This window comes from Prionailurus bengalensis, chromosome B4, assembly GCF_016509475.1.
Source record: "Prionailurus bengalensis isolate Pbe53 chromosome B4, Fcat_Pben_1.1_paternal_pri, whole genome shotgun sequence".
NCBI classification, from domain to species: Eukaryota; Metazoa; Chordata; class Mammalia; order Carnivora; family Felidae; genus Prionailurus; species Prionailurus bengalensis.
In genome coordinates this window covers 11,247,569-11,271,606 of record NC_057358.1, presented here as the reverse complement: position 1 = coordinate 11,271,606, position 24,038 = coordinate 11,247,569, and the positions used below count along the sequence as shown (strand labels likewise).

At 38.9% G+C, this 24,038-nt stretch overlaps 1 protein-coding gene across 5 annotated transcripts in view; it reads right to left on the bottom strand.

The window, feature by feature from the left end:
* CDC123 (cell division cycle 123) overlaps positions 1-24,038 on the bottom strand; it is a 59,743-nt gene that overhangs the window by 4,507 nt on the left and 31,198 nt on the right. For 4 of the 5 annotated variants that reach the window (XM_043561917.1, XM_043561920.1, XM_043561919.1 and 1 more), the window contains 5 exons: positions 15,496-15,544; positions 11,108-11,183; positions 9,372-9,494; positions 7,921-7,949; positions 702-830 (listed from right to left, as the gene is read on the bottom strand). In XM_043561917.1, the coding sequence (XP_043417852.1) occupies positions 702-830; positions 7,921-7,949; positions 9,372-9,494; positions 11,108-11,183; positions 15,496-15,544 (406 nt within the window). The remainder of the gene's footprint in view (positions 1-701; positions 831-7,920; positions 7,950-9,371; positions 9,495-11,107; positions 11,184-15,495; positions 15,545-24,038) is intronic. The other variant, XM_043561921.1, reaches the window with a different exon arrangement.

Below are 24,038 nucleotides of genomic sequence, written 5' to 3'. Positions count from 1 at the left end.
ACATGGTGTTAAAAGGCGTTTGTCTATTAGGACAGAAGATGTGCGAACACAGATGGAGGGCGGGTACAGAAGAGAACGGGGACAGGAAGGAGTGAATGGCAGCATGGGTATCAGAAGAGGCAGGAAGGAGCGGCATGCTGTTAGACTCAGGAGGAGGGACGCAGGGATGCTTGTTGGTTCGAGGACAATTACATGGAGTCAATTCACACCAGATTTTCTTCCTGTGAAGGACGTGGAATCATCTGGTGAGGAGGAAAGGGATGATGCTCAAGGAGGTGTGAGGGGTGTGCAGAGGTGCGGCATGGCCACCGTGGGTGGAAGAGGAAGCTGGTGAGGCAAACACCATAGGAGGGCCCCCTCGATGGGGCAAAGACGGCGCAGAGCACCTGCAGTTTTGCTCTCTCAGGGGTCCGCAGGTGGGGTTAGGATCAGCGTCAACATATAAAGTGACCCAGGGTCAAGATTCTTCCATGTGGGCAGGACCGAAGGAGCCAAGAGAAAGAAAAACAACTAGGGAAATATATAAAAGGTGATCATTATTTGTTTTTATAATGTTAAACAAATGAATCACAACGCACACGCTTTTTCAGTCACCTCCACAGGCAAGTATCTATTGGCAAATCTGTGTTCGTGCCTAAAGAACAAGCAAGCCATTATTCAGTAGATTATAAGGTTTCCTGGTATCCTTTTTATCCCCTTACCTGCTCCAGGCCTTCTCCTTCACTAAAATCACCTTTTAAGTTTCTTCCAGATATCAGTTCTTCCCAAGTAAACAGCAGTGAATCAGTTACTTCACCAAATGGATTAAAGTCAATCAGCCACACCTTCCCCTGGAGTGAAGAGAGAAAACTTAGTAAGCAGGGAAAAAAAACAAACACTTCCAATATGTCATCTGTCTTATCTGGAAGATCTTCACATTATTTTACCCGAAAGGTAATCTTAAAAATCTTTTAACTCATTTCAAAAGACAGTTCCTCCAGGTCCCAGCTGAGAAAGGGTCACCTGTCTAAAGAAAGCAGCGCCAGGCCCAGAGAGAAGGCTGCCGCTGAATGCAGAGAAGGGGCCTGGGAAAGCAAAGGCCTGACGAAGGCAGACACGTCAACTTCCTGCCTGGAATCACTCAGAAATTATAAGTCAAAAAACCCAAGCAGGAGAAAGGACAATCTCACAAAATGGTTCCACCAAAACAGCATGACTGGAACGCTTTCAAGGCTGTCTGTACACTTCTCTGACAAGAGGAAGCCAGGCGGAGGAGGCAGGGAAGAGCCGGCAGATCTGAGAGCACCTTCCTTACCCTCAAGAGCCTGCTACAAAGCGGGGAGGAGGTTTAAAAAAACATATGAAAGATGTCGGAAAATGCTCAGTGCTCTCTAACCTTGATGCCTTAATGTAGTATTTATTTTGTCTGCATGATAGAGCTCGCGGCTCATGAAGATGAAAACAAAACAAAACAAAACAAAACAGATCAATCTTTAAAAGTTCTGTCTTCTGTTCTGGGTAGTGGTGGGCAATCGGATAGGTTCTAGCCTCGAGGAAGGAATACTTCTGACATGATCATGAGTTAGGTTAGGGAGGTGCATCTTAGTATATAAAGCAGCAGAGTAACTGACGAAACACACCTGGGAAATCTGGAAAATCCTGCCAAGAGATTAAAGCCACCATTGATCACAGAGATCCATGTGACATTTAGTAGATTAAGTGTTTCCTTGAAACCTTTATCATTGTTCCTCTTGATTCTTCTCACGGAAACATTTATAAAACTGAACCAGGGGCGCCTGGGTGGCTCAGTCGGTTGAGCGTCCAACTTCGGCTCGGGTCATGATCTCACGGTCCGTGAGTTCGAGCCCCGTGTCAGGCTCTGTGCTGACAGCTAAGAGCCTGGAGCCTGTTTCGGATTCTGTGTCTCCCTCTCTCTCTCTCTCTGCCCCCCCTCCCTTCATGCTCTGTCTCTCTCTGTCTCAAAAATAAATAAACGTCAAAAAAAAATTAAAAAAAAACTGAACCATTTTATTGTTGGCAATTAATTTTTTCTGTAAATATGTAATCACGTCTTGATCAGATGTGCGTGTACAAAATTACATACACCTCAGGAACTGGACTGTCGAGCCGGCATTATTAATATCTAGCACTGTTTCTCATCCGGGTTATAGGACAATTTTAAGAAAGATGAAACACCTTATTAGGACTAGTTTCAAACATCAGAAACATGTAGTAAGTAGCCAAGAACCATTACAAGAAGTTTGGACCACACACCTTTGGTAAGTTTCCTATTATATACAAACCCCAGGAGAAAGCCCGTAAGTCTTGCCACTTGAGTTGTTTCCTCACAAAGATTCTACAACCACTTGTACGTTGTTTGACTATGTGCAATGTCAGCCTTTCACCATCTTCTTCTGTGATGTTAGCTTTACTTTGGGGTGATTACTAAGATGTCTTTAACATACTGGATTTATTTTAACAAAATAGGTATTTTCTAACCTCCAAACTCTTTCTACTTGAGTTTTTACAACCAGTAAAACTACCCCATTATTAAAAAGGGGGGGGGGGAACCCTACCGTACTTGTTAGTATAGGAATATTAAGCTCCGTAAACTAAAAATATGCCATCCTATAAAAAACAAGCAAAACAAATAAAAAACAAAGTAGACCACCACCATTAGGACTGACAGCTGGCAGTGTGTGTTCTGTAGCTCAGAAGGCAGCCTCCACTTCAAAGGAAAATGAAACCAGCTGTAATAAGGTATGAAACAAACCATCAGAATGAGGATTTTATAGCTGTAACATGTTTTTTATGTGATATCTCAGGCACAAGACATCCTGAGAAATTCTGTTTTTAGGCAATCCATCAGATAAGAGTGGTCACGCTGACTTATCCACCAACTAACCACCCCCTCACCCATCCAAATAAATCTCTATGCACCAAACACTGCTAGGCACTGAACATAAAGATCAATAACACAGAATCTATTCATTCAAAGAGCTCAGGCCGGGACACACACACACACACACACACACACACACACAGGATTGTTCACAGGAGTTTGTAAAACACTAGAAATAAGCTATGTATTAATTGACAGGAAAATAGCTAAACTATATAGTATACACAAAATTAAACACTACGCCATTGGAAGAAACTGGAAAGCTCTAAAAAATACAATGTTTTAAACAAATGTGTATATAAAGCAAGGTGCAGTGTGTATATCATATGCTAACTCTTCTGTAAGAAAGATGAAAAAAATAAGTATACTGCTTGTTTTTGCATCAAGAAATACTGGAAAGATATATAAGAAACTGATAAATGTAAACCTGTAGGAAGACAGAGAAAGAGGGTAAGACTTTCTACATATATTTTCACATTGATTTAATTTTTGAGCAATGCAAATGTTTTATCAACTAAAAAGTTTAAAACTCAGAAGGTTTTACAGAGCAGTGTTTGCCAGGGGGTACGGTATAGGGAGGGTCACGAGGAAATTTGGGGGAGTGATGGACTTCTACATGTTCACTGTAGCAGTGATTATACAACTGGATATACCTGTCAAAACTATCAGAACTATACCCTAAAAAGGATGAATTTTACTCTATGTAAATTATTTCTCAAAAACTCTGTTCAAAAAATGCAGTAGTTTTAAAAGACTGAAAATATAAAAGAAATCAAAACCCAAAGATGCAAGATACTATGGAAAAAAACATACACAGAACTGAAGTTACCAAATGGAACCTACAGAAATGACAAAATGTAGCTAATACAATTCAAACTTAGTGGAAGGTTGAAACGTATCCAGTTGGACACAGCTAAAAGATGTAAACCAGATGTATCTGAGAAAATTACACAACACAGTACAGGAAAGAAAAGAGGTAGAGAAAAAGTTGGCACACATGAGGATAAAATGAGATGCACTAACATTCCTCTAAACAGATTTCCAAAGGACAGAACCCAGAAAGAAAGAGATAACATATGAAATGATAGCTGAGGGGCACCTAGGTGGCTCAGTTGGTTTAGCGTCCAACTCTTGATTTTGGCTTAGGTCATGATCTCATGGTTTGTGAGTTTAAGCCCCATGTGGGGCTCTGTGCTAACAGAGCCTGCTTGGGATTCTCTGTCTCCTCTCTCTGCCCTTCCCCTCCTCTGCTCTCTCCCTCCAAAATAAATAAATAAACTTAAAAAAAAGATAGCTGAGAATTTCTCACAAGTGACAAAGGAAATGAATTCTTGGACTTAGGAAGTATTCAAAAAAGACAAAAGAAAAGGAAAAAAAGATGCCAACGACAACAGAGCAATGTCTTCAACATGCTGAGGCAACAGAACCTGTCAACCAAAAATTCTATACCCAGCTAAGCTTGCCATTCATGCTTGAAAGCTAAAAACTCTTCCAGCCAGTGGCTGAGGGAATTTCTACTAAAGAATATACTACTAAAGAGAAAATGGATCCAAAGAGGAGTGGTAAGAGGCACTAGTAAGCAAAGAAAGTGAATAGCAACAGTCACGACTAATTTAGAGCTATTAAATGCCAAGTGGAACTCAAAATCAGAAATCATACGTAAAATGTAAGCAGGTACTGGGAATTAGTGTTCCAAGGTCTTTGTATCATGAGGGCAACAGGAAGTGAGATTAACTTTTGAGCTTAATAAATATCCTTATTAAGATTTAACAGTAACTACCAAAATAAATAAAACTCAAAACTTCAAAATTTAGGGGGAAAGGGTAGGGTGGAAAGAATAAACAAAAGTCAGTAATATAAATGAAAGAGAACAAAAACACAGAAAAGCAAATTGAAAACTCAAGATGGTATAAAACATTCAGATAGCAAATATAATATATGCAAACTACACTCACCTGTTAAAGCCAGAAATTGTTGGTGATTAAAAAAACAAAACCCAACAATGTGCCACTTATAAGAAATGTGCACACACTTAAAACCTAAAGGCTAAAACTAATAGGAATGAAAAAAGGTAAATTCTAAGACCAAAAGAAAATTATACTAACAGTATTAATACCAGACAAAACATACTTTAATGTGAAAACCACAAAAGCATCCTTAGGGATAGAGAAGGTCACCACCTAATGAGAATTCACTGGGTAAACAAGACCATTATAAACTAGCATTTGTCTAAGAACATACCCTCAAAATATCTTATCACAAAAACTGACAGAATTAGAAAGCTGAAGATTTTAACATACCTTGTTCAGTAACTGATAAATTAAGTAGACCAAAAATTAGGGAAGACACAGATATTTTTTCATGGTTTTTAAAGTTAAAAAATTTTTATATGAAAAAGTTTAAATACATACAAAGTAGACAAAATAGTATAAAGAACCCCAAAAAGCTACCACTCGGTTTCAACAATTATCCTGGGGAACATCATGGCCAGTCTTGTTACATCTATATCCCATCCATTTCCCCCAAATCTCTATTATCTTGAAGGTCTCCTCAGACATCATTTTGTCCATAAGCCATAGATTTTCACATTATCACCAAGCTTAATGTAACAAACATCTACAGAATACTTCAGACATTAGTTGTAATTTTTCAATCACACATAGAACAGTCACAAAAGAAGTGATCAAGTTACAAAACCAATCACAACAATATCAAAGACTCAAGATCAGACAAAGTCCACAAAGCAATGAAATTAATAACAAAACAACAGCCGTCACTAAAGGAATACATAAGAAAACTGAAATAACTTTTCAAGTCTCTGAAGAAGTTATTCTAAATTCTAGTTATGTATTATCATCACTTAAGGAGCTTCTTAAAATACATATTCCGAAACCTCATCCCGGACCTACGGAGTGTATGGGCCACCTCTGACATACATGATGGTTAGAATCTATCAACACTGAGTCACCTTGCCCAGCTGCAGTAAGAAAGTAGACACATCCAAGTACTGCCAGGCTCAAACACACTTCAATTCTACTGCACAGAAGAGACCACCATAGAGTTAGTTTTCTACAACTGTCATTAAATCGTCTATGCAACAAAGTTCCTAACAGTGATACATGTGCCACTGAGTAAATGCAAATGGGTTTTACATCATGGTTTAAATCTCTTCTCAGAAACTGTCAGGATGTTTATACTAGCATGCTTCTCACATGAAAAACACACAACTACTTTCAGTTCTGTTAGATCACAGCAGTAATTACTTCTGTATACGTGTCCAACTTCAGTTAAGACGTTTATATAACTCTTTCACTAAATTACACATCTGCAACCTTCTACCGCTATTGAATCAAAGCAGATCTTGACATTTGCCAGGGAAATATGGAGACTGTGGCAGATTCTAAATTTTTAAATGCCATTAAATATAACTGCATCAAAATATAATTGCTTCAGTTTTAATATGTGTAAAATGAGAACAAGTGATACACACCTAATAGGGTATATATGGATAACCTGAATTAAATACAAAGTTCTTCTCAGCTGCTCATCAGGGTAACAGGCTAGGTTTACTCACTAAGTGATTTGATCCTGCCTGCTACCAGGCCAATTCCCTTGAATGTTTAAGCCTTGAAGATAAGCTGCCTGTAGGTCAGGGGATCACCTTGTTGGAAGCTTCTCGTTAGAAACATGGCATCAGACATTCCAGGCTCTCTATAAATGTTGGCTACGTGAGTGATTATGTGGCCAGTGTGTATCTATCCGTTAGAAGCAGAGGGAGGACCAGAGCCTGGGCCCCTATCAGCTCCAATTTCTATCCATTCCATCACACCAGCCTCCTGCCCTTTATCTAAGGTTTCTTTCCACTAAACAGAAAGTGTGAGTAACATCCCTCTTCCTTACCAAGTCTCAATTGGTAATTCCTCTTTCTTTTTCTTAATTTTTTTTTTATGTGTATTTATTTTTGACAGAGAGAGAGACAGAGCATGAGCAGGGGAGGGGCAGAGAGACAGGGAGACACAGAATCTGAAACAGGCTCCAGGCTCTGAGCTGTCAGCACAGAGCCCAACGCTGGGCTCAAACTCACAGACTGCAAGATCATGACTTGAGCCGAAGTTGGACGCTCAACCGACTGAGCCACCCAGGCGCCCTGATAATTTCTCCTTCTAACTCTTAATAGATGTTATCACCCTTGAAGACAGGTGAAAACAGAGGAAATGATGTCTTTTGGCTAAACAGAGGCAAGTCAACATTTAATAGTTATTTTGAGACACGACCATATGGGCCATTTCCTTGTGTCCAACAAATGATTCAAAGGTTATCGCAAGCATCACGACAGTGAAGCTGATACGAGCTTGGAGAGAGAGTGAGAAATAGGCGGGTAACATTTGGAAAACATATGGTCACATATTCGGAAAACACACCTGCTGTCTTCTCAACAGCTTAGTAAATAAGCACTAATCGCAGGATGTTTAGTGACCCAAATTTCTTTGAAAAGATGGCATGTCTTGATAAGGAAATCTCTGCTGTAAAATGTATGAAGTCAGGTTTTTGTTTTCTTTTTCATTACACAAGTTTCCATCACTTGGAAGATTTAAAGAATACACTAATCCTCATCTTCACTCTAAAGATATAAGCGATTCCAATCATGCTAAGTGTCTTTCAGTTGACTAAAAATAATTATCTAAGTATCAAAGGAAAACTTCCTGGCCACATTTAAGGGCACAAACTGAACTTTTTAAGCAGGCCTGGACCACTGACAAAAGGGGAAAGCGGGATATAAGGCAGCCATTTAGCCATCTCCGAAATTAATAATCCCTAAACTTGTGACACTATGTCACTATGACACTATGTCACTATGACACTAAGACACTATGTCTCCCAACGTTAAGTATGTGTTCAAGGAGATTCTTGAGCACTGTGAATTTCCAACACCTTAGCTGGTTTGAGAAAATATTTCTTGAGCAGTGGGCCCTCTACATGCATAACGGCCACGTACTCTGTACTCTGACTTTAAAGCATGTCAGAGAGCTGCTACTTACCCTACTGTCTCTATATACATCGAACACAACTGTAAAAGAGAAAAAATTCAAGGTTAACAATGAACTACCTTTTGAAAATTAAAATGCATATTTTTATTACTCAAATAGCAGAATTTAAGTGCACTGGGAACTTCATGCTTCTTAGTATCAAAACTTTCAAACATGATAAAGTAGCCTACAATGTTTTATTTGTATCATTTTGTTTTCCTTTTGTCTACCCTCAGCCATAATCTTTTCATACAGTTGATCATTAAATAATGTGGAGGCTAGGGGTGCTGACTTCCCCAAAACTTAACTATTAACAGCCTACTGGTGACCCAAATCCTTAGCAATAACATAAATAGTCGATTAACATGTATTTTGTGTGTGTATGTATGTATGTATATATATATATACACATATATACTATATATATAGTATATATATATACATATAATACTGCATTCTTGCAATAAAGAGAAAAAATGCTAGTAAAATCATAAGAAAAATATATTTAGAGCCGTATATTTTATGTATCAGGAAAAAATCTGCATCAAGTGGGCTCATGTAGTTCAAACCTGTGTTATTTAAAGGTCAACTATAGTTAAAATTCAAACACATCATCTCAACAAATTCACCATCATAAACAAATTATATGTACTAGTGAAAAAAACATCACTCACTTAACTCATCTGATGAGGAATGATATCAATATAACTTGTAGTAGAAAAGCATAAAACCAACCTGTGGTTATGGCATGACGAATCTTTTTTAAAATCACATCTGCCATAGAACACAGACTTGGCAAGTGAAAAAATATAAATCAGAGCAGATGCAATTTTAAGATCCATGAAAACTCTCATACACAATGCGCTTTCTTAAAAAACAAGTCACAAATGTTTACTTTGTAACTGGTGCTGTCTGATAATTCAAATAAAAAAAATCTAGAAAGGTAGATCAGTCAACTAATTCAGTCTGAATAACAGAAGCATTTTGCTCTCTGTAGACAGCCCTTTAAAATGAATAATATGTACAGAGAGAGAACTACCTCCGTATTAAAAAGTGACTCTGATTAAATCAGGTAAAATCAACACGCAAACCATCAGTAATACCGAAGAGCCATAAAGCAAAATGCTGAAAATACAGTGTTTTGAATCCAGTTTTAAAATATGAGCCACCATGAGGGGCGCCTGGGTGGCTCAGTCGGTTGGGCGTCCGACTGCGGCTCAGGTCATGATTTCACACTCTGTTGAGTTCGAGCCCCACATCGGGCTCTGTGCTGACAGCTCAGAGCCTGGAGCCTGCTTTGGATTCTGTGTCTCCCTCTCTCTCTGCCCCTACCCTGCTCATGCTCTGTCTATCAAAAATTGAATAAATGTTGAAAAAAAAATTTTTTTTAAATATGAGCCACCACGAAATAAGGTTCAATAACATCATGTATTTCATTTCACTGGGTCAATAAAAATACTCACAGTCTTCATCTAAGAATTTGTACTGTATGTGTTTCTTGAAAAAGTCTTGTATGCATCTGCAGATCTCTTCCTTTTGTTTAGAAATATGATCATAGTACTGTGTATAGTCCCTTTGAGAAATACCTGACAAGAAAAATATTTTATATCCATTATCATATAACATTCTTTTCAAAAACACCAAAAAGTGATTTAAACCTCTTTTTGAGAGAAGCATTAAAGTAGACCAGGTGAATAATGCATTATACATGATTCGGCATTTTATATAAATATAAAACTTTATCAGTTGTAAAAACTTACCCATTCAAGGAGTTGTATCTAAGCTGCATATCATGCATTCTTACTTTAGAAATAGTATTTTTATTTAGTACAATGGAAAGAACTCAGTCATAAATACGTTCATAATGTAAAAAATGAAAGAGGCGGTTTTAAACCTCTGCTTCTTTGATTTTTTTCTATCAAACTCTCTACAAATTAGTATTCTTTCCCACTTTTCTTTGGGACACTTAAAATATTCCATAGGTCTTCCGTGTTCATATTGTATTTCATAGAAACTGGCTATTTTTCCTGCTCATACATGCTACCCTGCCTTCACAAGCCTGAGGTTTCAAGCCATGGAAAAGTAAACATTCCTTTCTTCAGAGTTACTTGCTGATTTTATTCCAAATACGCTAAAGGGATTATTGTAAAAACTCTCTCAGTTTGCTCTAGGCCTAGGAAAAAGTTTTCTGCTCTGAAAGAAGGGTTTCCACCCAATTTCTTAATCACATGCCAATATGACTGCCTTCTTTTGCTGGATTTGTACTGCAGTTTTTCCAGGACTATCTAACAATATGATAAATTCAGACACCCCAAGTTACTTTTAGGTAAATTAACAGATATCAACATCACATTCACTACATAAGAGTGCTGATTCGACTCTAAATCACACATTTCTTGGCTGAAGGCAAGTTTCACTTCATGGAAAACATGCAAAGACAAAAAAAAAAAAAAAGAAATTATCTTCAATACTTAACTTGAATACATCACAGCAAACAAAATAATAATCTGACAGGAAGAAAACGGGTGGTTTTTAGAGTAATGCACTTACTTGTCCACATATTTCCTCTGGTTAGAATAATAAACACTGCTCCAATAATAGAAATAAAGATCCCAAAACTTGGCTTTTTATGATGCTTAAAATAAGCAGTGTGTTGCTAGTAATACTTAGGAAAGTTCCAAAGAGAAAGCAGGTAATACAAAGACCATCACTTTCATCTCCAGAATCCAGACAGACATAATTAATGGACAAGATTCTTTTTGTGGAAACTGAATATGGCCTCAGGGTCATTATCAATATAGCATTCCAGTGAGTTAGTACCAATTGATTAGAGGTAGCATTGGAAATATACACTGATTTATTACCCTGTCCTAATTACTAGAAATTCACTTTCATCAAAAGCTTGTCTTCTTGGGGTGCCTGACTGGCTCAGTCCGAGAGGTGTGTGACTCTGGACCTTGGGGTCGTACGTTCAAGCCCCACGTTGGGTGGAGAGATTACTAAAAATAAATAAACTTTAGGGACGCCTGGCTGGCTCAGTTGGTAGAACATGCAACTCTTGATCTCGGGGGTCATGAGTTCAAGCCCCATGTGTAGTGTAGTTTACTTAACACAAAATTTTTTTAAAAATTAAAATAAATAAATAAGCTTAAAAAAAAAAAAAAGGCTTGTCTTCTTTCAATGGGTAAAAAAAACTTACCAATAAGCTTGTTTTCCTTTACAAAACATCTGAACTCAGCCCCCGGAATTAATTCACACCATTTTCGAAGAACAAGCTGTAGACAAAGGAAAAATGTAACAAAACTATGTAACAAGGGTAATGTTTACTGGTCTAACAGACAATTTTATGTCAAAAGTGTATCTTAACAATTGCCATTATCAAATAGTTTGGGGAAAAGAAGGCATCATTTCACTCATATGTGGATTTTAAGAAACAAAACAGATGAACACAGGGAGGGAGGCGGGGAAGAGAGAGGGGAAGGCAAACCATACCAGACTCTTAACAACAGAGAACAAACTGAGGGTTGCTGGAGGGGAGGTGTGTGTGTCAGGGAGGAGGGTGGGGAGGGGATGGGCTAAATGGGACATGGGCATTAAGGAGGGCACTAGGGATGAGCACTGGGTGTTGTATGTAGTAAGTGATGAATCACTGAATTCTACTCCTGAAACCAGTATCACACTATATGTTAACTAACTAGAGCTTAAATAAAAATTTAAAAAATAATAAAGTAATTACAAGACTTGCATTTTGAAGATAGACCCCCAAATATCATGTGACAACACTTTTCCCTGTGTATCTTTTCATTTATCATAAAATTGTAACATTTACTTAATAAATATGCTGCTCACATTTTTAAAAATGGCATCATAAACATTCTCATCACGAGATGTAGGGGACAGATCTATTAATTCAGTAAGCGGGGGAAGCACTCTTGAAACTGTTTATGACAAAACGCATCTCTGTCACTTACTCATCACTCTGAGAGCTCTGACATGATATACATATCCAAGGATGAAGTCGAACCCTACCATCATTGTGTACAGCTGCCCTGTGATTCGTATGTTCTTCACCCCTTTAAGTATATCAAAAAAATAAAACGATTTCCGAGTCATCTACCTTAGCAATATTGTGTACGATGCTGATAAAATTATTATGATTTATCACTAAAAATCCCTATAACCCTCCCATGATTTTCCCACTACTTTAAAGTAAAACAATTCTACCAATGGCCCAAGTCATAAATGGGTTCTACTACCATAATTATTTAACATGTATAAATTCTCATGTACTATTGAATAGCTACAATTTTATAAATAGGATAGTTGACAAATGCATGCTTCTGACCTTTCTTTGGAAAAGACTAGCCCTGTTCCTGTGAAGTATTAATTCTAACAAGTGGCCAGTGCCTCCAGGCTCCCTTTTCCTGGCACACACTTCGCATACACGTCTTTGCCCTTTAGGACCTAAGAGATGGAACCTGAATTCTTCTAAGCCTCATTCCTGGAATTCCCTCCAGTGGGCCCAGTATTCCCCCTTCCCATATCCTGTGCTCCCAGTTTCTTGTACCTAACATTCTAGAGTAAGCCCATGCATACCAAGCTGTACTGTGATAATCTGATACAGGTCTCTTTTCCTTCCTAACTAGCAACTTCCCTAAGGGCCAGAAACTGGGTCTTACTCATCTTATGTCCCCAGTACAAGTATGTAATAACTAACAGGTGTTTAAGGAATGTTATAAAGTAAAACAGCAAATATATAGGATAAACAGCCACTAAAAATCCTGATATAAAAAAATAGCTACTGAACTGGAAAAATGTTCACACTAAGTGAAAAAAAAAATGATATGCAAAGTAATGAAGAGAGTGTATATATACACAGATATACACATCTCAAGAAAGGGAAGTTAAATGCCAAAATGCTAATACTGAGGATATGTTCAGGTGGTAAATTCTGCATAATTTCTTATACTTTTAAATTTTTGACAGTAAATTTCTTTTCTTAAAAAAAATCTACATTGTTAAAATATGTCTAAGATTTTAAAATGCACTGATTTCAATTTTCATTATTGTGAGCTCTTGGTCAAGCTTTTTACGTGCCGTATGTTTAAAACAGAAATGAATTGGGGCGCCTGGGTGGCTCAGTCGGTTAAGCGTCCGACTTCGGCTCAGGTCACGATCTCACGGTCCGTGAGTTTGAGCCCCGCGTCGGGCTCTGGGCTGGTGGCTCAGAGCCTGGAGCCTGCTTCTGATTCTGTGTCTCCCTCTCTCTCTGCCCCTCCCCCATCCATGCTCTGTCTCTCTCTGTCTCAAAAATAAAGGTTAAAAAAATTAAAAAAAAAATAGAAATGAATTATTAAATGAAGAACCCCAAACTAAAAAATTACACTGCTCTCATCTATTAAAAGCTGATACTGGGGCAACGGAGTGACTCAGTCAGTTAAGCACCAGATTTCAGCTCAGGTCATGATCTCACGGTCTGCGAGTTCCAGCCCCACATGGGGCTCTGCGCTGTCAGCACAGAGCCTGCTTGGGATTCTCTCTTCTCCCCACCTACTCTCTCTCAAAATACAAAAAAAAAAAAAAAAAAAAAAAAAAAGCAAAAACTGATACTGCCAAATATAGTTTTTTAGAGCTATAGTAATATTTACTTAAGCAACAAAGAAATAAGCAATTGCTATAAACATTAATTTGGGGAAGAATTTGCATAATGTTTACTAAAATGTTTTGGACAGGTAGCACATATACTATAGTCAGTTAAAAAATTACATGGCGGGGGCGCCTGGGTGGCTCAGACCGTTGAGCATCCGACTTCGGCTCAGGTCATAATCTCGCAGTTCGTGGGTTCGAGCCCCGCGTCAGACTCTGTGCTGACTGCTCAGAGCCTGGAGCCTGCTTCAGATTCTGTGTCTGCCTCTCTCTGTCCCTCCCCTGCTCATGCTCTGTCTGTCTCTGTCTCTCAACAATAAATAAATGTTAAAAAAAAACCACAAAAAACCATGAGGGTAAAAGAATTCTCCTCCCACCTCCCACCACCATGCAAGACCATACAGTCCCTCTGTCTTCCTCCTCAGAGGTAATCAGTGCTGTCAATTTCTCACATATCTTTACAGAAGTAATCTATGAATACAGGAGCATGGAGTACACGTACGTATCTTTTTAAATATACACAAAAGGAATACACGACTATCCAGGATTCTGCTTACAACTGTTTTCATTTTAATTATTCTAGTATTACTTTCCTGAGCTTTTAAAACTGACTTTTAAATGCTGTGCCTTAACATGATGATAGGATATTCCCAAAAAAACCAATAAAAGCACAAATAGCTGGGGAAATGAATCTTGGGGACAGAAGATGACATCTCAACCAAGATCATGCCTCAGGGCAGACTAGAGAAACGATCTTTGTCACTGTGTTTTCAAGCACCAATAAGATACAGCAGGTGTTTAATAGATGTTTGTTCAATGAAACAAGAGACAAGAATATAATATGTGCACAGAAATAATGTTATAAAAATGTTTAATGATTTGGGAAAATGTTCATACTGTGCTATTAAGCCAAAAAAAAAACCCTCATTAATGGTACATAAAAAGCTCCATTACAAGTACTAAGAGATCCAGTTCAGTGGCCTAGGTAAACAGTAAATTATTCCACACCATGGCATGATCACAGAAGATACATCAATATATGCTTTAACTGTATCAAGTGATACAGTGAGTCAGTGGACAAGTTTTGAAAGCACGTGTGTACAAAAGTGAGCAGAAGCAAACAGACAATGAAGAATTTTTTTAAAAGACCAGTGAACTGATTCTAATTGGTGTCATAAATCCCAAAATGCAAATGGTTTGCAATTATGGAGCAGGCTGGCTACTCTCTTCAACAAATTACAAGCTATCAAAGTTTTCAAAAGTATCACATTTTGACAAGCCAAGTGCAGGAAGAACCAGGAGTGATGATAATAAGCAAGAGCCTATCAGGCATGTAGCTAAAACCTGGAGTCAGGATTTCAAAGAAAAGTATGTTCCAGATTCACTAGTGACAGCTGATGTTGGGATGGGCATGGGTGGGGGGTGTAAAATACCCTCAAACTAGGAAAATACAGAATATAAATTTGGTTTTGCTATGTCTGAATTCTCACTGCTACTTCTAATAACATTTTCACTATCCTTTCATTCTTACTTCTGCATGTAATTTGCAAAATGAATCAACAACACAAAAATAAAAAGGGCCACTGGGCCTAAACAGTAAAATGATGATCACTATTTTTCTTCATATACCAGGTTAAAAAGCTTACCCAGGTTAAGCTACATGGTGGGTACAAAGCTATTTGTGTTGTTACAAAATATGTACATTCTATAGTGTGTATATATATATATATATATATATATATATACACACACACACTTTGTATGCATGTGTGTATATATTTGTATGTATTTTTCATAAATTTAAAAATTCAGTGCTTCTAGATTGCCAGAGAGATTGATCCAAAAAAATTTATTCATTCTGCTTAAGAATAAATAGCAATTTTCAAAACATCTTCATCTAAGATTATCAATTTCATCAAAATTAAAAAAATAAATCCTTACCTCATATTCTATACAAGGATCTGGAGAATCATCAGTACAATGAATAAATCTTTAAGAGAAAAAAAAGGCAATTGAATCTTTTTTATGGTGCCAGTTTATGTACACACATTACTTACATTCAATGTGAGAGTAGGTTTTACTAGAAGCATCCAGAAACAGGAGGCTAATTCAAATCCAATAAACCTTTATTAAGCACTATCAAACATCAGACGTTAGCCGAGGCACTCTGAGATGTTATTTCACTAGTCCTCAAAACAACCGTATAAGCGTTACTTCCATTTTTCGGTCAAAAAAAACCAAAGAAACTTAGACCCAGAAAAGACCAAATTTAGTGACCAAACCAGGACTACAACTCAGATTATCTGAAGATAGATTCCAAATGAAGGCAGGACAGCGCTGAGGTTTTACAATACTCATTGCCTTCTTTTTTATGGCTAAACCATAAGTCTACTTCTCTGTTGACATCAACTCTACCATCTAAAGCCACACAAAGTTATAATCTAACCCTTCCACTGCATGCCATTTAAAAAAATATTTGATAGAACTACTCATTCCTTAAGTAAACTGCTTTCCACTCTAAAAATCCTCCATCTCATGAACAATTTTTCAGGTATTAAATGCCTGTATTAAATACCTCCCTATGCCAAGGACCGGCCAGACACCAGGAATGCTAAAATCACTTAAGTCCCCTGTTCTTTAGGAGGTTAGTCTAATGGGGAACGCCTAAGAAGTAGACAAAGAACTTAAAACACTGAAAGTAAAAATAAAAATACTCTGGCAGCATAAAGGAAAAATGGATTAGCTCTCCATTGTATAGGGAGGAGGGAGGTCAGGAAAGCTTCAGTCAGCAGGAAGGGAAGGTCCACATTTAAGGCAGAGGGAAGCATGTGCTAAAGCAGGACGAGAAATGAGAACGGCCATGCAGAATGCGGAGAACTACTGCAGATGGGCCCTGATGGGAGTGCAGAATGCAAGGGGAGAACTGCCAAAAGATGGGCTTAGACCTCGCGCACCGCTGGTGGGCATGCAAGCTGGCACAGCCACTATGGAAAACCGTATGGAAGGCATTCACAAAATTACAAGTAGAACTACCGTATGATCTGGTAATCCCACTACTGGGTATTTACTCAAAGAAAAACACAACACTAATTCAAAAAGAGATTCACGCACCCCTATGTTTATTGCAGCATTACTTACAACAGCCAAGATAAGGAAGCAGCCTAAGTGTTCACAGATAGATGAATGGATGAAGAAGATACGAGGCTTGAGTTAAAGAAACAAAAAGCAAAAACAGACTCATATAAGAAATAGACTCATAAATACAGAGAACAAGCTGCTGGTTGCCAGAGGGGAGGGCAGTAGGGGGACGGGCAAAAAGTGAAGGGGACTGGGAGATCCAGGTTTCCAGTTAGAGAGTAAGTCCCAGGGATAAAAGGCACAACAAAGGGAATCTAGTCAGTGGGACTGTAACAGCGCTGTATGGGGACAGACGGTAGCTACACGTATGGTCAGCAAACCATAAGACACAGACTTGGTAAATCATTGTTTCACACCTGAAACTAATGTAACGTTGTGTCAACTATACTTCAATTAAAAAAAAAAAAAAGATGAGGCTGGAGAGAAATTTGGGATAGGGAGGAGCATTCAGATTGTGAAGGCTCTTGTCTCCCTAGGGAGGCTGTGCTTCATTATACAGACAACGGGGTGTACCAAGTTTCTAAACGCAGGAGGGCTTTCACTGTGGCAGCGGTACTGGATAGCCTGTGGGGGGGGAGTGGCAAGCAGGGAGGCAGAGAACCAGTTAGAAGGCTCGGTCCAATAGCCCTGGGGAGCGATGAGGGTCTAGCAGGGAAGGAGGAAAGCACGATGTAAAGATATTCAGGAGGCAAAGCCAACATGGCCTGGTGCCCTGGTGGAAGTGAGGGGTGAGGGAGAAAGAGGTCGGGATGACTGAGGTCACCAATGACTGGCTGGCAGGTGATGGGAATGCCATTCACTGAGACCGGAAGAAAAGCAGCTGACGGGTGAGAGAAGGATGGAAGGGAACTATGTTTGCATGTGGAGAGCTGGAGACATCCGGGAGAACCGCACAGAGACGTCTAGGAAGCAACTGGAAATTAAGACACTCAAAGAGAAGGAGGAATTGGAGACAATTATCTGGAGGTGATCCCACGGGTGTAAGAGATAAAGCTGAGAAGTAAATGGAAGGGATCACCTCGGGCACATGACAGAACCTTGGAGAATACTAACAAAGAGTGAGCAAAACTTGTGGTGGAGAGACACTGTTATTAAAAAAACAACAACAAACACAAAACAAAACACCAAGCAAACAAAACAGAAAATACTTTTAAAGATCTCTTTAAAAGAAAAAAAAAATCTCTTTTAAGCAATTTAAAGTAAAATTGAGTTTCCAAAGATTTTAGGGGGCACCTGGGCGGCTCAGTAGGTTAAGTGACCGACTTCAGCTCAGGTCATGATCTCACAGTTCGTGAGTTCGAGCCCCGCATTGGGCTCTGTGCTGACAGCTTGGAGCCTGGAGCCTGCTTGGGATTCTGTGTCTGCCTCACCCTCCCTCCCTCTCTCCCTCTCCCTCTCTCTCTCTCTCTCTCTCTCTCTCTCTCTGCCCCTCCCCCACTCACACTCAAGCGCACGCGCGTGCTCTCTCAAAAATGAACATTAAAAAAAATTTTTTTTAAACAAAAGCTTTTAAATTTCCCTGAACATTCGATTAGGTTGGAATTCTCTGTAATCATTTGTGACCTATACTCCAAACAGTAACAATTCTAATTTATTTGGCTGGCTGAGGTCCTCAGAAAAAAACTTTTATCCCCACTAACAACTGGGCATCGGTTGATAAAACCTGAATTACAAAGAAAAGTACACTCAATGTGCTTTGTTAAAAAGCAGTGGGTTTTTTGGGGCGCCTGGGTGGCGCAGTCGGTTGAGCGTCCGACTTCAGCCAGGTCACGATCTCGCGGTCCGTGAGTTCGAGCCCCGCGTCAGGCTCTGGGCTGATGGCTCGGAGCCTGGAGCCTGTTTCCGATTCTGTGTCTCCCTCTCTCTCTGCCCCTCCCCCGTTCATGCTCTGTCTCTCTCTGTCCCAAAAATAAATAAAAAAAAATAAAAAAAAACAAAAAAACAAAAAAAACACGTGGAAAAAAAGCAGTGGGTTTTCCCTGTATTCTTGAATGGGCACCAAAGGAAGGATCTTACATTTGCTATCTCATTTAATCCTTTCAAAAGTTCTGTGAGAAAGTGCTATTAATATCCACATTTATCACATGAGGACACCAAGGCTCTGAAAGGTGAGAGATCAAGCTAGTGGTAGGGAGGGTATGAAACCCTCGTCCAGCTGCTGCTGAGGCTCACAGATTTCAGCAAAAAGAAACAAACAAACAAACAAAACCGCAACAAAATACCACAAATACCAGATGCATCTAAATAAAAGTCTTTGACCATCTTTTTTAATAGTCCACAATAGTCCATAATAAACTTTTCTTCATTTCAAAAGATCCCTCACTTTTTCTTCCTAGTTTAACAGTCTAAACATTTTAATTAGTAAAAAATTGCTAATTATTTTATGAATTCTATCATAAAAATTCCTTTTATCCTTAAAACATTTTCCATTTATCCTTAAAACATATGTATCTATACACTCTAATTTTACCTTCCAATTTTAAGAATTAAAACATACATAAAAGTACAAAGTATACATGTATTGCTTTTATAAGAAACCAATTCAAGTTTACAAGTTAATAATTTACATTTTGGAACATATACAAATATGGAATCGTCATGTGGTACACCTGAAATATAACGTTATGTCCATTCTATTTCAATAGAAAAAAAGTTAATATTTTGGCTTCCAACTAACCAATCGTTCATTATCATGTTAAAATTGAACTGACTGCCTGTCTTTTCTTAATGTATCTACAACATACAGGGAGATGAAAGGAGAGAGATGACAAAGGACAAAATAACAGGGTATTATCTTAATGGTTCGTGTAGTCACAGAACTAGGACCATCTGTATTTTTGAAATGTGACTTTAATCGTGTGGGTGGCATACTTTTTATATGTCTGGTAACAGAGGATAGTTCTTATTAATATTCTATAAAGAACAAGGTAGATTAAGGTTCTATATCTACCTATTTTTAAAACACTACAGGAAACCCAAAAGGCACAATTCCAAAATCCATATATTCACTGTTGAATATTTTTAATGCTTCAATATTCATACAAATACTGATTTCACTTGGTTACTCCTCATATTGCTACTTCAAAACAGATACATTTTATTTTTTTAATTTTTATTTTAGAGAGAGAATGAGTGAGCGGGAGAATGGTAGAGGGAGGGGGAAGGAGGGAGAGAGCGAGAGAGAGAAAGAGAATCTCAACCAAGTTCCAATCTCCGTGCAGAGCGTGACGCGGGGCTCGATCCCATGACCCTGGGATCATGACCCGAGCCCAAATCAAGAGTCAGACACTCAACCCACTGAGTCACCCAGAGGTCCCAAAACAGGTATACATTTTAAAACATATTTGCATTCTCCCATCTTGGAACATTATTTAAGTGTTGATTGGTTGAGCATTTAATGTTATTTTAAAAACCTGACTAGTTTCATAAGGTAGAAATGAGAACGTCTGTGGTATGTGGGATTACTGTAGAAGGCTTTTTCATATTAAGATGATTAACCAAATGGTTGGGTACAGACCCTACAAGAGCAGAGAGCAGGGCCAGTCAATAATAACATTTACAGGAGCTCAGCTGAAATACTGCAAAGAACGCTGTGTGTGAATATTTAGATTCCATTTACATTCTGGAGAAGGCAGGTTTAAAAGAGTAAAATGAGTAAGATAATTACAGCACTAACAACACTGGAATTTTTACAATCCTTCTATGTAAATTAACAAACCTAAAACTTGTTCTACGAGTATCGATTCTTTTTATGAGTGTAAGTAATTCAAACACGTCATTTACATTATCTTTGAGACTTCTGCTTTTAAATTCATACAGCTCTACTTCCTCCTGCCTGTCGTCTAGTTTGGGGGCCTGGTGTGCTGTTTCCTCAAGTATTTTTGCCGAGAGCACCCATCTGGTGCAGCTCAGTTCTCTGAGGGTCCCCCTGAGGCCTGGGTTGCCGAAGTCTTTCCAGAGCACGTGGTGTTTGCATCTTCTAGGTGCCTCAAGGGTAAAATGATTCGGGGACTGACTTTTACCTTAATGTCTTAGTTTGGGAGAGCTCCAACCAGACAGGTGGTTTGAATTTGTACTCCAAGTTCGTTGTGAGGTAGAGGCCTGAGGTCTCAACACTTTAAAATGCAAAACCCAAAGCGCAAGGAGTTTCAGTTCTGCCTCCTGGTCTCTGTGCCAGTGGATGAATTGTTTTCTAGTTCATCCTTTACTGGAGGTGCAGTAGGGTCTCTTTTCCAGAACTTTACTTCATTTTGGCTTAATGCTCGGCCTCCAGTCCCATTAAGGGATTAAAAGTTATGTCCCTTATCAGTTCTGGTAACCGTCCCTAAAAGGCTTATCTACCTAAGCGTCTGATTCTCCATCCTCTTTCCATTTCTTGCATCTGGGATTGCCGTTTGTTTCTTGTGAATTCAGCTGTGCCTTACATTTTTGTGTCGTAGCTCATATCTTATCTAGCATGTTTAGATACTTGTAACAAAACATTTTTCAAGTTATCTTAGCCTGTTACTTAGGCAGAACCAGAAATTAATGATCAGTTTCTTAAAGTTCTTTTATAACTACAAATAAGAACATTTTGAATCGCATTTGAAGATCTGCCAATCTGACCAGCCTAGCTATATTAGATTAGCACTTAATAGCCATTTTCATATACACTTATGACCAAGTTGGTTTTCAAAAATTTTTTTCCTGGGTGTGGGGAATAAGCTTAAGAATTCCCTGAGCCTGCAGCGATGGGTTAACAAGGCATAAAGAATTAGAAAGCCATAGGGTGTACATACCCAAGTTTGGGTAAACAAGATTACGTAAAGGCAAAGGCCCCCAGTACAGGTAAAGCGGGACAAAGGCCCCTAGTATAGGACAAAAGTATAGGAATAGGGAATCTCAGGATGAAGACATCCATGATGAGGTAAACAAGATTAGGTATTCAGGGTGGTAACACCCCCCCCCCCATTTAGTACAATAGCAGAAAGCTGCTTTCACAGGAAGGAAGGACCAAATTAGGTAAACAGGTAAATAGGGCTATGGACCCCCGCGGGGTGAAGTTTCCCAGGGCGGAGCTAGTTAGCAAAAGAAAGGTGCCTTGCTGACCCTGAGGTAGCAATCTCCGTCTTTCTTGTCCCCTAGGCCAGTTTAAGTAAACAGAGGTGGGGCCTCAAGTCCGCTGTAAACAACCTTCGGCCCAGCGCCAGGATTTTGTTTTGTATTGACCCAAACCCCCTTTCCCTCAGGCCCAGCCAGGAGTTAAAGTTCAGGATTTCCTTGTCTTTGTGCACGTCCATCACTATGTTTGTAAGCCTTCTGATCCTAATAAAAATGGAGCAAGGACCCTTACTCGGGGCTCTGGTCTCCTCTGGGACATTAGCCTCTCTCACATTTTTAATCCTGCCCCCGCTTTCTTGCTGGATCAGAGAGAACTCTAGACCCAGAGTCTACGACACCTGGGTTAGTATTTTATTTTAACTTGGGCAATTTCTTCGATTGAAATTTTCAACAAGGTAACAAGAGAAAGTAGTACTGAACTCCCTGCTTTACAGTCTGGATAGAAAGGAGGCCCCTTTACTGAATTACAATTACAGTTCCTCTAGCTCGCCATTAAAACTCTGAAATAAACACAAATGTTATTAAGGATGAACACTGCATTACCTACAATGGGAATTACAAAATAAAAAGAATTCTCAATATACAAAAATAAAGATTTTACTTTGGGAAAAAGCAACAAAACCTAAAGGTCTATTCTGATGAAAGCTACTATGAAATTATGCCAGTGTATTTTTAATATATGTTGAAATTAGTTAACAAGAAGTTTTCAAAGAAATGTTCTAGAGCCGAATTTGTAAAAAAGAAAGAAGGGGCGACTGGGTGGCTCAGTCAGTTAAGTGTCCAGCGTCCGACTTCAGCTCAGGTCATGATCTCACAGTCCATGAGTTCCAGCCCCGAGGCGGGCTCTGCGCTGACAGCTCAGAGCCTGGAGCCTGCTTCGGATTCTGTGTCTCGCTCTCTCTCTGCCCCTCCCCTGCTCATGCTCGGTCTCTGTCTCAAAAATAAACAAAAACATTAAAAAAAATTTTTTTTAAAGAAAGGAAATAAAAGGTAGGTCCTAGCCCCAAACTGCAGGGACTGTGCTTGGCCAGCACTGATGAGTGGCAGGCAGAGGGCCATCTTTTTTGTCTTTCACTTCTACTCAAGCTACTGCCCACATCATTCCCTCGACTTAAACAAGGTTCCATTTTCTATCGGCCAAGAGGTCTTAGTGTAACAGGCTTATTCATCATGCCCTAAACATCATGTCCTAAACATGTCTTAAGATTGACATACTTTTTTTCTGTTAACTTCCTAACTGTGCTCAGCAAGTTTTTATTATGCTATTCCAAATATTTCACACATCAAAAGAGAATACGATACGTTTAATGATAAGGATGCAGGTGAGTGGAAGAGCGGGAGCACAATCAGGAAAATATGGATGTATTCTATCTAGTTTACAGAAGATGATGCAGAATGTGTCCCACGCCTCATTACAAGGAAAGGAGAGAGGAAGAGAAAGGCTACAATGTACCTGCACTCTGTTGAGCTGTGCTACGATTAAGAAATACACTGTACAAGAAAGAGCTAGAGGGAGATGAAAACAGAATACACCAGTGGAAAACATTTAAGTTGAAGATGAATCCTATTTGCTGGGGGTAAGGGGTGAGACTCTGGCATCGGAGGTACAGATTTACAAGAACACCTACTGACATGGGATGGTCTCTAATTTGTGTCCATCACATGGCAGGTGGGGGGAAGGAGAATCATGGTGTCGGTAAACTTTGAGAGTATCACCTGTATGAATTTACCGTGGGTAACTTAGTATAGCCTAAGTCCACTGACTGAGATCGCAATTTCAGCATTTTTATTAAGTAATGAGAAAACATCATCACTAAAGTTTTCTCAAGTGGCAGTAACCACAATCATTAATGCTTTAAAGTGGCATGCCATCCTAGATGTTTTACTAGGGCACAATTCTCGTTGGTAAGTGTTTTAAAAAACTTGAAAGCTGACATTATACCTCAGAGGAAACAATTATTAAGTATAAGAAAAAGTATAAATCATGGGCAGTAAAAAAAAAAAAAACAAAAAAAAGAGAAAAGAAAACTGTAAAGCCAGGCGACATGCACTATCAAAGTTGTGGTGTTGTAGACTTTACTGCTTGTGAGGAACCAAGTTAGGAGCACTGGGGCACAGACTCCGTTTCAGATTTCACCCGTGGTAGAAAAGGAAAGATAAAAATAAAACGATACTGAACAAAGGATCATTGGGTGTGTTCATTCAAATTTTCATAGAGGGGCGCCTGGGTGACTCAGTCGGTTAAG